At 57.4% G+C, this 13,758-nt stretch overlaps 1 protein-coding gene across 2 annotated transcripts; it reads right to left on the bottom strand.

The window, feature by feature from the left end:
* LOC121354724 (beta-arrestin-1) lies at positions 1-13,266 on the bottom strand. 2 transcript variants are annotated; one of them, XM_041469547.1, is made up of 16 exons: positions 12,846-13,265; positions 7,859-7,889; positions 7,193-7,253; positions 6,724-6,768; positions 6,156-6,352; positions 5,514-5,573; positions 5,325-5,392; positions 4,747-4,882; positions 4,583-4,667; positions 4,413-4,485; positions 3,933-4,070; positions 3,661-3,744; positions 3,438-3,461; positions 2,490-2,560; positions 2,065-2,116; positions 1-1,435 (listed from the first exon to the last, which is right to left on the bottom strand). In XM_041469547.1, the coding sequence occupies exons 1-16, from the start codon at positions 12,863-12,865 to the stop codon at positions 1,324-1,326; spliced, it is 1,257 nt and encodes a 418-aa protein (XP_041325481.1). In that variant the 5' UTR covers positions 12,866-13,265; the 3' UTR covers positions 1-1,323. The 2 variants fall into 2 exon arrangements, with proteins under 2 accessions (XP_041325481.1, XP_041325483.1); XM_041469549.1 differs by lacking the exon at positions 3,438-3,461 and having other exon boundaries at positions 12,846-13,266.
* Between the last annotated feature and the right edge of the window lie 492 nt (positions 13,267-13,758).

Genomic DNA, 13,758 nt, shown 5'->3' with positions numbered 1-13,758 from the left:
TGAGTTTAATAAACTAGAATAATTTATTTGACAGAACACAGAAACATCACAGACAGGGTGGAGAAACCAAAGCAGCAGGTATCAATGATCAGTACAAAGGAACCACTTTACAAAAAGAAGTACCACGCTGCCCATCAGCTTTACCCAAAATTACAGGGGGAGGGGGGTGGGCTCAGCTCAGCACCCCACAAACAGGGTGGGGGGGATGGAGCTATCCCTACAAAATGCTCTCAGATGACAACGCTGACTGCAACAGCACAATAAATAGTGGGAGTGGCCTCTCAGTGAGTGGTGGGAGACCAGAGACCCTTGGAGGGGGGAGGAGGTCCAGGCACCACCAATCCGGGAGGTATAAGCATCTGTTGAAACACTGATTAGGGTGGCAAAAGCCCTGATTCTCCCCTACCCCCAAATAGGTGCTAGATCCCATGCAGGCAGAGCAAAACATCAACCAGGGGGGCTTTGCAGCTTGGCAGGACAAAAGTATCCCTGGCAACATCCCGCTGGGGGACAAGGCTATTCTGCCACAACACTGCCATGGCTGTGAAGAGGCATTTGAGGCCTGTCCCAGAACAAGCAGTGTGTGGCAGATGGCACAGACCCACAGGGTCCCTTCTGCTGCCTTAACCTGGCACCAGCAGCTCCCAGCTCTGAGCTGGTTTCCTCTGTGGAGATTACACTGGTGTGAGAACAGATGCAGCTGGGAGGACCCTTGGGGTTGGCCACTTTGGGGGGACTTGGGGGAAGAAAAGGGCAGGTACTGCCCACCCCATTTACTTGGAGCAGATGGGGCAGGGGCCAAAGTCAAAGCCAGGCTCGTGCATCCCAGGGAGGGAACACATGCAGCAGGGCCAGACAGAGGGGGATTTGCCATGGGTGAAAGGAAGGGACACCAAGGTGCACAGGTGCCTTTTCCCATGAGAAGGCTGCCTAAAAAAACACACCCCTCTCCCCACAATTCTGCTGCAACCCCCCTCCCTGTAGCAAACTGGTGTTGAGACTGGGCTTATATAAAACTCATAAAAGGGGCATCTCATAGTAAAGGGCTCTAGTAAGTGGCAGGAGGCTGGACAGGGACAGAGTTATAGTGAGCCCCATTGCCTCCAGCACCTCCCCAGCCATGCCCTGCACAGGAAACAGCAGCTCTGGCAGCTGGATGAAGAGACAACACGGCACAGCTGGATGGTTATAGGTCCTGTGGCCATCTGGCAATTGGTAGGCTCCCAGTACAGGTAGAAAACAAAATTAATTAATTATAGAAAAGAGAAGCAGCCTAATGTAGGGGTGTCCCTGGGGCAGGGTGGCGAGCTGGGAGGGGCTCGCTTATCTGTCATTGAGCTGTGGGGAATTTGTCCGCTCCTCCTCATCCTCCTTGTCATCCTTCATGCCTTTCAGTCGCTGGCGGGCGAAGTCTTCAAACACAATGTCATCATCACTAGTGGGGACACAAGGGAAGGGGCTTTAGGTGGGGTGCAAGGTGAAACACCTCCTGTCCCAGCTTGCCCAGTGAGCTCAACCTGCACCACCATGATGTTACAGCAGCTCAGGGGGCCCCAAAACTCCCCATCTCTAGCAAACAGCCTTGGTTTTCAAAGCCTAAAAAGTATTAACTTGCCCAATGCACCCAAAAAAGAGCCCCCAGGCTCTCCAGCAGGTGCAGCTTTACCAGGGCCATTGGCATTTGTCCCACTCTGGGGGAACCGCAGACTGGCAGGAAGTAGCTGGGTGGGTTAAGTACCCTAAAACCTCCCAAACATGTCACCAGCCCGGGGAACGCTGTGGCAACAACCTCCCACACCCCCAACACGATCCCAGCGGCCTCTTACTGCAGTTTCTCCTGTTTTTTGGAAAGCCATGCAGGGAAGGGTGAAGGAGGAGAGAAGAGAGAGGGGAACAGCATGCGTCATGCATTACAGGTGACATGCGTGGGGTTAATCACACATGCCAATCCCATGGCACGGCAGGTGTTAGAGGATTGGTGGGGGGGGGTGCCATGCAACCGCCATGTTTCACATTCCCACACGAAATGTGGGAATTGGGGGAGGGTGTATTTTAGTCTCTTACTTTGTATCAAGCTCTATCAGATTTGTATCTATGGGTGCTTCATTCTCTGGAACTGAACAAAGGGATGACACAGGATTAGTCAGAGGGTGGTGACTGCCATCCCACCGAGGTGGGTGACAACTTCCCCAGGATCATCTCTGCCCTCCTACCAGGGTGGGTGAGACCCCCCTGCAGTCATCATTGCCATTCTACTGGGGTGGCTGAGATTCCCCTGGGGTCATCACCACTTCCAGTGTGTGGATGCAACCCCCACTGGAGTTTGGCTACACTGGGTTGATGGAAGCACCCCCATGATTTTAACGCTGAGGCCCTGTGAACAGAGTCAACAGGAGCCAAGAATCTCCCCCCGCGCAGCCTCACTGGCTCCCTTTGCCCCCACCCACCCCCAGGGATGCTGGCCCTGTCACTCAGGGACAGACACTCACTGTCCCGGTGTACTGGTTCCTCCCTGGGTTTGGGATGCATCAGCGTGAAGGGCAGCTCCACTGCAACGTCGCTGGAAGAGACACCAGGGTAAAGCACAGGCATGCCTGCACTTTACATGTAGAGCAAGGCAAATTTGCAGAGAGCGAGCAGAACAGCATTCCCCACTACAGCTGCTGTAGAGACCATAAAGCTGGGCAAACCCCTGTGTCATCCTCCATGGAGCTGCTCAACAGCTCTCATGCCTCTTGGTTGAGCTTGGACTCCAGGGTGGGGGATCAGCACAGGTCCCCTGGGAAGCAGAGGGGCATCAGGAGGGAGAGCAGCATGACAAAAATCTGTCTTTAGCAGCTATGGGGGTGGGGGGGGGGGGGTATGCAAAATCCCTTGAGCTTAGGCTGCAGTCAGTGACATAGGAATGGCAGGAGGTGCACCAAGTTTTCCCAGTGCTCAGTGGGCAAGGTGACATCAGGGCATGACAGCCTAAGCACAGCCACAAGCTGCCCCAGGGGCAGGCAGGACAGAGCTCAGACAGAGAAGTGTCCCAAAAGAGGATGAGTAGTCCCATGGTCTCTGTAGGGACCTCCATGTGGGAGGGCAGTGATGTGAGAATAAAGACCTAGGAAGCCCCAGAGACTTGCCTCCCCACATCCAGAGATGCTCAGCCCTACAGAGCCACCTCTGTGCCCTGCTCACTCTCTCCAGCAGCGCCCACAGGCCTCTCACTCCAGTACAAGTAGGAGGATGCAGAATTCAAACCCTGCCAGCATTCCCAGACTCATCACCCTAGCCCCACCTCTGCCAGGTTTTTTGCTTTAGGTGAGACAGCATCCCCAACACAGTGGAATTCCCAGGACAGGCATGGGACCAGGTAGCACCTTGAGGGGCTGAGGGGATGCAATGGGGGCTGCAGTGAGGACTGGGGGGCGCTGGGGGGAGTGCGGTGTTACCTGGAGGCGAGGTCTCCCAGCAGGCTGGCATGAGTCAAAGGATACAACACATTAGTCACTGTCCCCTCCCAAGGACACACAATCCCCACACACCTTTTGTCCCACCCATGCTGCTTAGTCCCAGGAGAGCTTTAAGGATGATGGGGCCCCACCTGCAGCACAGACCAGTCCCAAGGTTAGAGAAGGATGTGCAGTATGGTGGGGGGGTGTGCCCAACACTCACCCTCCTCGTGACACCACCAGCTTCACCTTCACCTTGTAGGAGACAATGATGCCCAGGATCTCCTTGTTGGCTCCATCTCTTAATCTGGAGGACAGGGCAGGTGGGCATCAGTGAGGGAACATCCATGGGGACCCGCCCTCCTGGAGGTCCCTCCATGGGATCTCCTCTACCCCAAGCATCACCCCTGGAGCAGGGGTTGGATGCCCACCAGGGCCAGGTTCTGCCCCCGTGCTGCAGGGGAGACAGGAGCCCTGGGGGGTAGAGGGGCTCACAGTGTGCTGGAGGCCAGGTTGGTGTCCTCATGCTTGAGCTTCCCATCCAGCGCCAGCCCCCGCTTTTCCCGGTTGTTGGCAAGGAATGGGGTCAGGGTGTAGACTTTGCAGAACGTCGAGCTCGGGGCCACCATATCACTGGAGAAGATTTCCACCATCAGTCAGAGACTCAGCCACCCACAGCTCCCACAGCCCCACAGGCCACTCCAGACATCTCCATCTTAGCCTGGTGAACTCCAGATATTCCCATCCCTGCCACAGCCTGATGAACATCTCCGTCCTGGAGGACACAGAGGATGACATCCCCAAGATGCCACCAGAAAAAAGGTCTCCCTCTCCCTGTTCCTCCCACTGGTTCCTGCTTTCCAAGTGCAACAACCCAGTGGGGCTGCAATGGGGAAGGAGACCTCCAATGCTCCTCCAAGACCCCCCTGAGGTCTCCAGGGCTCCTCATGATGTTCCCAAGGAGCCAGTACTCACTCAGCATCCTCCACAGCCACTGGGCACTTGTACTGGGCAGTGTTGAAGAGGCAGATGTCAGCATACTGGCGCACTGGGGTGAGACACAGCGAGACGGGGATCAGGGTAGGCCCCCACAGGTATGGGGACAGGCACACCAGTGGGGAGGGGGACACGACCCTACTCTTCACCTGAGATCTTGATTTTCTTCACCGTCTTGTTGGTGTTGTTGGTGACATGCACGTTGACACTGATGGGCTCCCCGTGGTAGTATATCTGTAGGGGAGCAGAACAGAGAGGATGGTGAGATCCCCAGGGTCACCCCACCCGTGTACACTCCCCAGTCCTTGCCCACCTCCTTGTCCAAGGATGCCTCAAGGTGCAGTGGCTTGTCTGACATGAGGAACTGCCGGGTGGTTTCTGCCATGGGCTGGGGGCCGGGTCTCTCTGGTGCATACTGGACCTTACGGATCACCAGGCGCACCGAGTTCCTGTGGGAAGATGAGAGGAGAACTCAGGCTGCCCACAGGCTACCCTCTTTCTTGGCCCATTGGGTCAAATCCCTCTTTTCTTCTGGTCTGCTGGGTCAGAAGGATGCCATGGAAGGTCTTGTCTGGATGCCCACCAGAGCTAAAAAGGGAAAGCCCTATGGCCGGGCCAGGTTGCCCACAGCAAGTGTTGGGCTCCTTGCACAGTGGTGGATATCCCAGCCCCAAAATATTCTCTGACCCATCCCTATCCTGGAGAACACCTCCATATCCCAGCCCCATCGTGGAAAACATCCCCATCCAAGCCCCCTCCTGGAAGACAATTCTATCCCATTCTGGAAAACATCTCACCCAAGATGGGTAACAAATTGTGGTGCCCCTTTCCTGCTGCCAGTACCAGGAGGATGCCGCTCCCATCCAGGCTGGATGGATCCTCTCTGCTTACCTCTTGTGGATCTTCTCCTCCAGGTTCTCAGCACAGAAAGCTTTAACCTCGTAGTCCACTCCACAGGCCTGAAAACCAGGAAGGGGGGAGAAGGAGACAGAGAAACACCTTTGCACTCCCCAAAGAGGTGTCCCCAGCAGTGGCCACTCACCACAGTCCTAGTGGCATGGGAACATGGGGGGACCTTACCTTCCCTGTGTCCTCTGGGCCTGGCTGCAGTGTGACGGAGCAAGGCAAGTTGGGGGGAATCTGGAAGGGAAAGGGAGGTGAGGAGCTTTTTGGGGGGGCTACTAGTACTTCCCTATCCTATCCACAGTGGAAAGAAGGAAATCCAGGAAGGATTTCCTCATTTTACTATTGCATTTCCCAAATCCCAAAGTGTTAAAAAATACATTACTTTAGAGGGTTTTAATTAATCAGGGATTTTGAGAAATCAGGGCATCAGGGCCATTTTTGAGGCCATAGGATTGAGCACCGTAAAATGTCACAGAGCTCCAGAGGGAGGGGCCAGCATTGCCAAAGCTGTGCTGGGGAAATTGGAGGAGCAGGGGGTCTACCCCCACCCCACTCCCTGACGAGCTGTCCAGGGCTGGCATGGATTCCCAGTGTTAGCATGAACCCCCTGGTGCTGACACAGACTGGCAGTTTCCCTACTGGTGGCTACTTTCTGATCACAAGTTTGAAGATCCACCACCAAAAGCTGTGTCTTGATCACAGACAGCAGCATCTCACCCCCAACCACAACTCCACAGGGCCAGATGGGACCCTGATGTCCCCACCAAAGGGTTCACTGTCCCTTCAAGCACCCCAGAGCGCCTGCTGTCACCCTACCTCGAAGGTGAAGGGGTAGGCGTGCTCGCCCAGCTTCTTGATGAGCCGCTCCTGCAGCCGCGTCAGGGGCTTTTTGTCCTCGGGGACCGGGGGGAAGGCCTGGGAGTTGGCCACGAACAGGTCCTTGCGGAAGGTCAGCCCCAGAACATCCAGGTCCTCACGGCCATAGCGGAAAGCGCAGGTCAACGTCACAAAGACTGGAGAGGGTGACAAGGGGAGGTTGGTAGCAGGGTGTGGGTCATGGAGGGGACCATCATGGCATGGGGGCAACAAGGCAAAGTGGCATCCTGGCTCATGCCAGTCCCACCAGCACTGGGAAGTAGTGGTGTCTTGAGGACATGCCATGTTAAGAATATGAGGATTCAGCAGCCAGCTGTGCCTTCGGATGCCCACCACAGCACCACCATTCTCCACAGGACAGGGAATCTGTCATGGGGACAGGGGGCTGGAAATTGTCACCAAAGGGTCCAGAGATGCCAATGCCTGGGTAGGATTGCATGGGGATGCTAGCATCACCCTGTGGCAGTGCCACTCCTGTGGCCCCAGGGATCCCAGGGGTAGACGTTACCTTTTCTCTCCTTCAGGTATTCAGGATCCACCAGCACTACTCCATCTGCAATGGAACAGCCAGGTCAGAAATGCACCACAGGGACGGAGGGACACACTGGCAGGGTCAGGGAATGCAATGGCAGGGTTAGGGGACACGATGGCAGGGTCAGGGGACATGCTGGTAGGGTTACAAAAGAATGTACAGGCAGGGTTTGGGGAGACACCAGCACAATTAAAGGGGGACATGCTCCCCCTTTACACAGAGAGTCATCACCTCCAAGCTACCAGCTGGGGCTTGGGGGGAACACACTGCCAGCAGGGACAGTCTGCACCTACTGCACCCAGGGCATATGCAAAGCCACAGCAGGACATGAATATTATCCCAAATCAGCTGTTTTCTGCTCCCCAAAATTCTTCTTCCCAGACAGCCCAGCCCACCCTGGCATGCGTTACACTACAACTGAGGTCCCCTTCCTGCCACCACATACCCACGGGGTCCACCACGTCAATGTGGTCCACGAAGTCCCTCTTCCCAAGGTAGACAGTGAGCTGCAGGGGAGAACAGGGTGTCAGGGGTGCACACAGCAGACTCCCCAGGGCCCCCCATGTTGTCACCACCCACTGGAGTCCATATTCCTCATCATCCCCAGTGTCACTCTGTCCCTGTGGTAGCCAAAATCCAATCCCACTCCATTCCAGTGAAAGCCTGGAACCTTTCCAGATACCCCCAGAGGTGGAGGCACTCTGCATCTGGGGACGCTTGGGTGGCACCCCGGGGGTTTGTACTCCACTGTCAGGCAGGGATGAGCCCCCTAGTGTCACCCTCTCACCTTTCTCCTGATGGGGAAACTGAGGCACAGGGCAGGCAGCTGCCATGCAGAAGGTTTCCTGCATCAGCTCCTGCTGCCCAACCCAAAACCCCCACAGGCAGAGTCACCTGCACCCCAGCACTCCAAAACCTGTCTGCTTGACCCCTGATCTTGGGAAAGCCCCCCACCAGCCCCACTGTGCCTCAGTTTCCCTTCCTGCCACCCTGGCAGGATGCTGAGGCAGACAGCAGTGCACTGGGTGGAATCTGGGTTCAGGGACATGCCCATCCCCCACTCCCAGCCATGCCTGTGACCCCATGGTTTTCCCCACCATGTCCCCCTTACCTTCCCGTTAGGACTGGCTTTCTTAAACACCCTGCAAAACAGCAAAGAGGGGGTGAGTGCTGGAGAAAGGGGTACCCTCCACTCCTGAACCCCCCACTCTGCTCCTGCTCCTTGCCCATGGAGCTGTCCAGCTCTCCCCTTCAGGAAGAGTCCCTGCGGGAAGAAGCACCCACTGGCACAGTCCCATGGTGCCAAGTGCATCTAACCCTCAGCACCCACTACCAGGACCCAGCTTTGGATAATGGAGGCATCAGGACCCTGGCCCACCCCTTCGCCTGAGGATGGAGCCCAGAGACCACTGTGAAAAGCAGCAGCACCCCAGCACCCACCTGGCCCTGGGGACCAGCGTGTGGGACCATGGGGTCAAGGCATGCACAGGATGAGAGCATCCCACGGGATGGGAGCATCCCACCCACCTCACCATTACCCCACATGGATGCATCCCAAAGCCACTGGAGAAGCAAGAAAAGTCTGGGTGCTCCTGTCCCCAGGGCTTTTTATTCCCATTCCAAACCACGTAACTAGCCCCCAGACAGCCCTCTCAACTCCTAAAGTCCTTCTGAAACACCCCACAGAGATATGGGAGAAAGGATGTGGATCCAACATCCCCAACACTGCTGGGGAATGCCAGAGCATTCCCAGTCTGTCTGCTGCAGGCAGGAAGTGGGCAGAGGCAGGTAGGGTGCCTGGTGCTGCCAGATTTTTTGGAGCCTGCCCTGGCACAAAGCCACCCATAATGTGTTCTCCTCAGATAATCCCTCCTCGCCTTTAAATTCCATTAAAACCATCCAGGAAGATTAGTAGTGATTTTAGGCTGGAAAAAAACAATTTCCCAGGGCAGCTGCTTGGCTCTGCCAAAATGTCAAAGGCTGCTACTGGATGATGGACCCACACTATGAGTAACCCTCAGCCACCCCAGTGCCTGCAGCTGCCCACACCAAGGCAAGGGGCAGGCAGGGAAGGCAGCAGCTGGGTTCCAGCCTGGGGGTGCCTACCACCCCAGCAACGGGGCAGGATGCATCAGGAGATGTGTGGGCACACCCCTCACTCCCATATCCCTGAAATCCTGTCCCTGTGTCCCTGCATCTCCATATCCCTGCATCTGTGTGTCCGTACACTCCTGCACGCCCAAGTCTCCACATCCCACTCTCTCTTGAGAGAGCCATGGGGACCAGCGCAGCCTGGCCAAGCTCTGCCCAGGAAGCAGGATCTAGTCTGCATAAGGGAGCGTGGGGGCTGGGGGCCCTCATTCCCTTGTCCCCAGATAAGCCACAGGAACCTTCTGCCAGACACATAAAATATTGGGGACATCCTTCTGGCTGTCCCAAGCCATGGGGAGCATCAGGAACATCCTGCTGGCTCTTCCTGGATGGCTTTTCCCTGTGGGGGTTGGGGGATTGACTTTTCCCAGACGAAATGGGAAAGCACTTCCACAATAAGATTTGTCATGAGGGTTTGCTGATGAAGGTGTGATCCTGTGCTGGTGCAAAGAAAGATGGAATTAATGGGAATGCTGCTCCAATTAAGCAGCTTGGGGAGATAAAGGCCTCAACTTGCCATGGAAGGGCATAAGCACCCCACAGTTTCTGAGATTTGAAAGCCATGGGGGGATCAGTCTCCAGAGTCAGGGATGGAGGGGCAATGAATGCATCCTCCTGAGAGCCCAGAGCAACTAACAGCAGGATTTTCATGGGTAATTAATGAGGCATTACTTCAAAGCAGGATACGGAGCATCCCCTGAGAGCCTGTCACCCCACAGACCAGCTCCCAAGGGAAACCCCAAAGAGGGTCCAGCATGCTGGATCACAACCTGAGGTGTGCTGGGGAGCCCCAGAAAGGGCAGCCCAAGGCTGGAGGCTCAGTGGGTGCCACTGCCAGCCCCCTGAGACAGGGGTGATGCTCGCACCCAGCCCTGCAGACACTAACAGAGCTGCTAATGAACCCAGTGAAGTGAGATTGATGGCAAGTTCTGCAGGAAGCCATTCTTCACCACTCTGCCTGGCACATTCTCATGCTGGCACCACGCTGGAACAGGAGTCCCACGGAGCCTGAGACCTGCTGAGCCACACACTGCAGATGCAGAAGCCCCACATTATGGGTGCAGCAGCTCCACAGAATGTGAGACCCGCACAGCTCCACACTGTGCATGCAGCAGCCCAGGCTGGCTCCTCACTGTGGGTACATGAGCATGCAGTACCCTCATCTTGTGGATGCAGCAGCCCTGCCTGGCCCCACACCATGGGTGCAGGAGCTCACATCTCCCCTGCAGCACCAGTGACAGAAGGGAAGGGGCACATGGGGACACGGCGGCCTGTTGCTGCCGGCGGGGTGACCCTCACCTGCCACCGGATCTAGAGGGAGGAAAGGAGGAAGTGTGAAGCCTTCCCTCCCCCTCCAGCCCTTCCTGGTGTCAAAATACTGGAGGCATGAGGCAGGAAGTGGCCTCCGCTGCTGCCCATCAGAGGCCTGGGGCCTCATGCCGTGGGCTGGCAGTCCCAGTGCCCCCTGAGCCTGTCATGCTGCCACACAGCCACATCCCATCTCTCCTGCCCTCTCACTGCCACAGATCCTATCCCTTAATGAGCTTGTTAGGCACCCAGCCAGAGCTAATGATAGCTTTATTGGGTGGCCAATGATTGGGTGGGGTCTGCTGGATCTTGGTTGGGAAGATTTATGAGGATTTAATTCCCCTAGTCATCAGAACAGGATCTGATGGCAACAAACACCACTGATTGCCTTTGAACCTAGGGCACATAATTCAGGGATTTTGCCAGCTCTCATGCTAACAAGGTCGGCTGGCAGATCTAATTAGCTAGAGCCACGTTAGAAGGGACCTCCAGGGATAATGGAACCACCAGCAACCACATCATATGCACTGGCACAACCCCATGGTGGCGGCCAGAAGCTCCATGCCAGCTGTGCCTGGATAAGCCTGGAGAACCATGCCAGCCAATCCCAAAGCAAGAGCATCCCACAGGCCCAGTGCTGCATTTTGCATCCTGCTGCATCCATCTATCCCCTCCCAGGGTCAGCAGCAGCATCCCTCCGAGCTCCACCAACTTCCTTGGCAAGGAAACGTCTCAGCTGTGGGATCCGGGATGTGTCTGGATCCTGCTGTTATTACCAGAGTTTGCTCTCCAAACAACATCCAGGAAGCAGGAGTCCTGAGCCACCTTCTAGGGCTCTTTCTCTTTCCAGCGGAGATCCCTGTCCTGCTCCACACCCTATGGCTTCATCTAGAGGGATGAATGGGATGGCAGAGGGACTGAGCAGCAGGTCTGGCGCTAAGTGGGGGTCACCCCCCAGCAGCAAGATGCCATGGTGGAATGCTACAGAGGGGCTGGATGGTACTATTGGGCCAGAGGAAAGGTGCAAGGGGTGCTTAATGCCAGACAAGGTGGGTTCTGGTGTACCAGAACCACTGCAGCACTTCCCAGCAGCCAGGAATTCCAGTAGCTGGGCATCCTGTGTGGGGTTGCAGCTGCCCTGGCTGGGTGCTGAGTGGGAAAAGCAGGGAAAGGTGATCAATGATGCCAACAGCCAGCAACTCAGTTGTTTCTTCCAGGTCTTCCCACTGGTGACTCCCAAGAAAAGTGGGGTGCCACAGCAGGAATCAGCAAAAATGGGCTTTTGGGGAAATCAGATAGTAAATCAGCTCCCACAGCTGAACCTCCTGATCAAACCCAGTGGATTTGGGTTTCGAGATCCAAACTGGAGAGGGATTTGTCAGCCCAATTCTTCCCCGCCCCCCCCACCTTCCCCTGGCTCCCACTGTACACACTGCGTAGGCAGGGAGAAGATCAGCTCATGCCTCTCCTGCCGGCACGCTTGCTGATGGGAATGCTGCTCACCAAGCTCCCCCTGGCACCTGAAAAACCTGGAGGCCAAACTAGCTGCATCCTGGGGTATGCACCCAGACATTAGGGGGAACCCAGTGGTGCTCCAGCCCCCTGATGTGTGAGGCCGTCTGCCAGCTCCAGGAGCACAATATAAATTCTCAAGAATTCAGGATACTGAGCAAGGAGGAAACGGATGCTGTCAGCCATGGCTGGGGCACCAACACCCAGCAGCAGCAACAGCCGCTTCCCAAATGCTGGATGAGTTCAACAGGCACCCACAACTCCCATCCTGCCATTCCAAAACACTGCAATGCTTCTGGAAGGTTCTGCCCAGGCAGGGCCAGACCTCCTCATCCTTCTGGGGGGAGGGCAGAGGGGAGCAGAGGCTGCACCGAAGCCCCCTGATCCTGATGCCAAGGGGACAAGTGGATGAGCAAAGGGAGGGCGATGGTGTTGAGGGGTGAGCAGGAGCCCTCTGAAACCCCTGGTCCTCCATGATTAATGGCTACGGGGGCAGAAAGGGACTGGGGTGAAGAATGGGAGTGTAACTCCTTGATCACTCTGCCAGCACCAGCCGGTGAGCGGATGTCACAGGAGATTCCCCAGGCCTCCCAGCAAGGGCTGGCAGGCTCTCCCTCAAATTCCAACAGCCCCCTGAAGGATGTGCAGCTCAGCGGGTCCTGCTGCCTTTTGCACCTGGAGCCCTGGGGAGCACAGGGAGGTCCCCATCCACCTCTGCACAGGGGCCCCTAAAATACAGCATCCCCACGGCAGCATTCCCATGGGATGAAGGCGTCGCAGGCCCTCGTGTCCCAGCGTTCCAGGGCTGGCACGTGCTCCCTGACACCCCTAGCTGTGCCGCATGCCGGGAGTGACATCAGGGCCTGGGTCCCCTGGCGTCACTGAGATGACAACAGCCTCCCCCATCCCAAATCCATCCAGGCTCCACATCTGATGGGGAGGGAGCAGTGACGCCCCCAGCCTCCGGGTCCTCACCACCCCTCGGGAGCACCATATCCCAGCAGAGGGGCCAGCCCAGGGGGCCACCAGCTCCAGCGCAGGGCACGGGCAGCGCCTGTCCCACCCCTCCCCCGCCATGCCCGGGTATGCCCCCCGGGATGCTCCGCTCTGTCCCGGTCCTCACTCACCGGGTGCCTTTGTCTCCCATGGCCCCGCCGATCCTGCGGGCTCAGCCGAGAAGCGCCGGCTGGGCTTGGAAAATTACTGGCTGGATGGTGGAGGGAGCGGCGGCGAGGCGGGCGCGGGGCCCGGTGCGGCCCTGCTCGGGCCCGCTCGGAACCGCTCGAAACGCTCGAGCACGCTCGGAAACACTCGGAACAGCTCGGCTCGGCCCGGGCGGACGCCACGCCGGCCGGTTCGGGGCCGCTCGGAACCGCTCGGGCGGGTTCGGAACTACTCGGAGCCGCTCGGAGCCGCTCGGCAGGGCTCGGCCCGTCCCGGTTCCGGTGCGGACGCTGCCGCCGCCGCCTCCGCCCACCCGTGAGCCGCTGCCCCGGGGCCGGGGGCGGCGGCGCGCAAGGGCCGCACGGGCGGGGAGAAGACACGGAGAGGATACGGGGAAGGCGGGGGGGGGGCACCGGGCTGACACGAGGTGGGTGGGAAGGCGGTGAGGGGGTAGGAGAGTGTGGGGCAGTGCGCGCGCACACACACACAGAGCGGCGGGAGCACGCGCGTAGCTCGGGGCGCCCCCCAGCGGCTGCACGTGGACATAGCGGGAGAACCCCTTGTGTGACCACAGGGACACGCGTGTGACAGCAAAGACCTGCGTGCCGACGGAGACACGTCTGTGAACACAGAGACACGTATGTGAACACAGGCGCAGGAGTGTGAGTACAAAGAGAGGTGTCCGTGAACAGAGGGACACAACTTGCACGTACATGCACACACATGTGAACTCACACATACACACGTGCGCATACATGCATGCACAGACGTGTGCGCACGCATCCATGTGCGTGGACACAAAACAGAATGTGCACACACATGTACACATGTGCGCCCACAACCCCTGCACGCACGCACGCACGCACGCACGCACAC

The sequence above is a fragment of the Pyrgilauda ruficollis genome, unplaced genomic scaffold, assembly GCF_017590135.1.
Source record: "Pyrgilauda ruficollis isolate IOZ18807 unplaced genomic scaffold, ASM1759013v1 scaffold236, whole genome shotgun sequence".
In the NCBI taxonomy this organism is placed as follows: Eukaryota; Metazoa; Chordata; class Aves; order Passeriformes; family Passeridae; genus Pyrgilauda; species Pyrgilauda ruficollis.
Note: the sequence above shows the minus strand (reverse complement) of the source record. Positions and strands in the feature narration are given on the sequence as shown.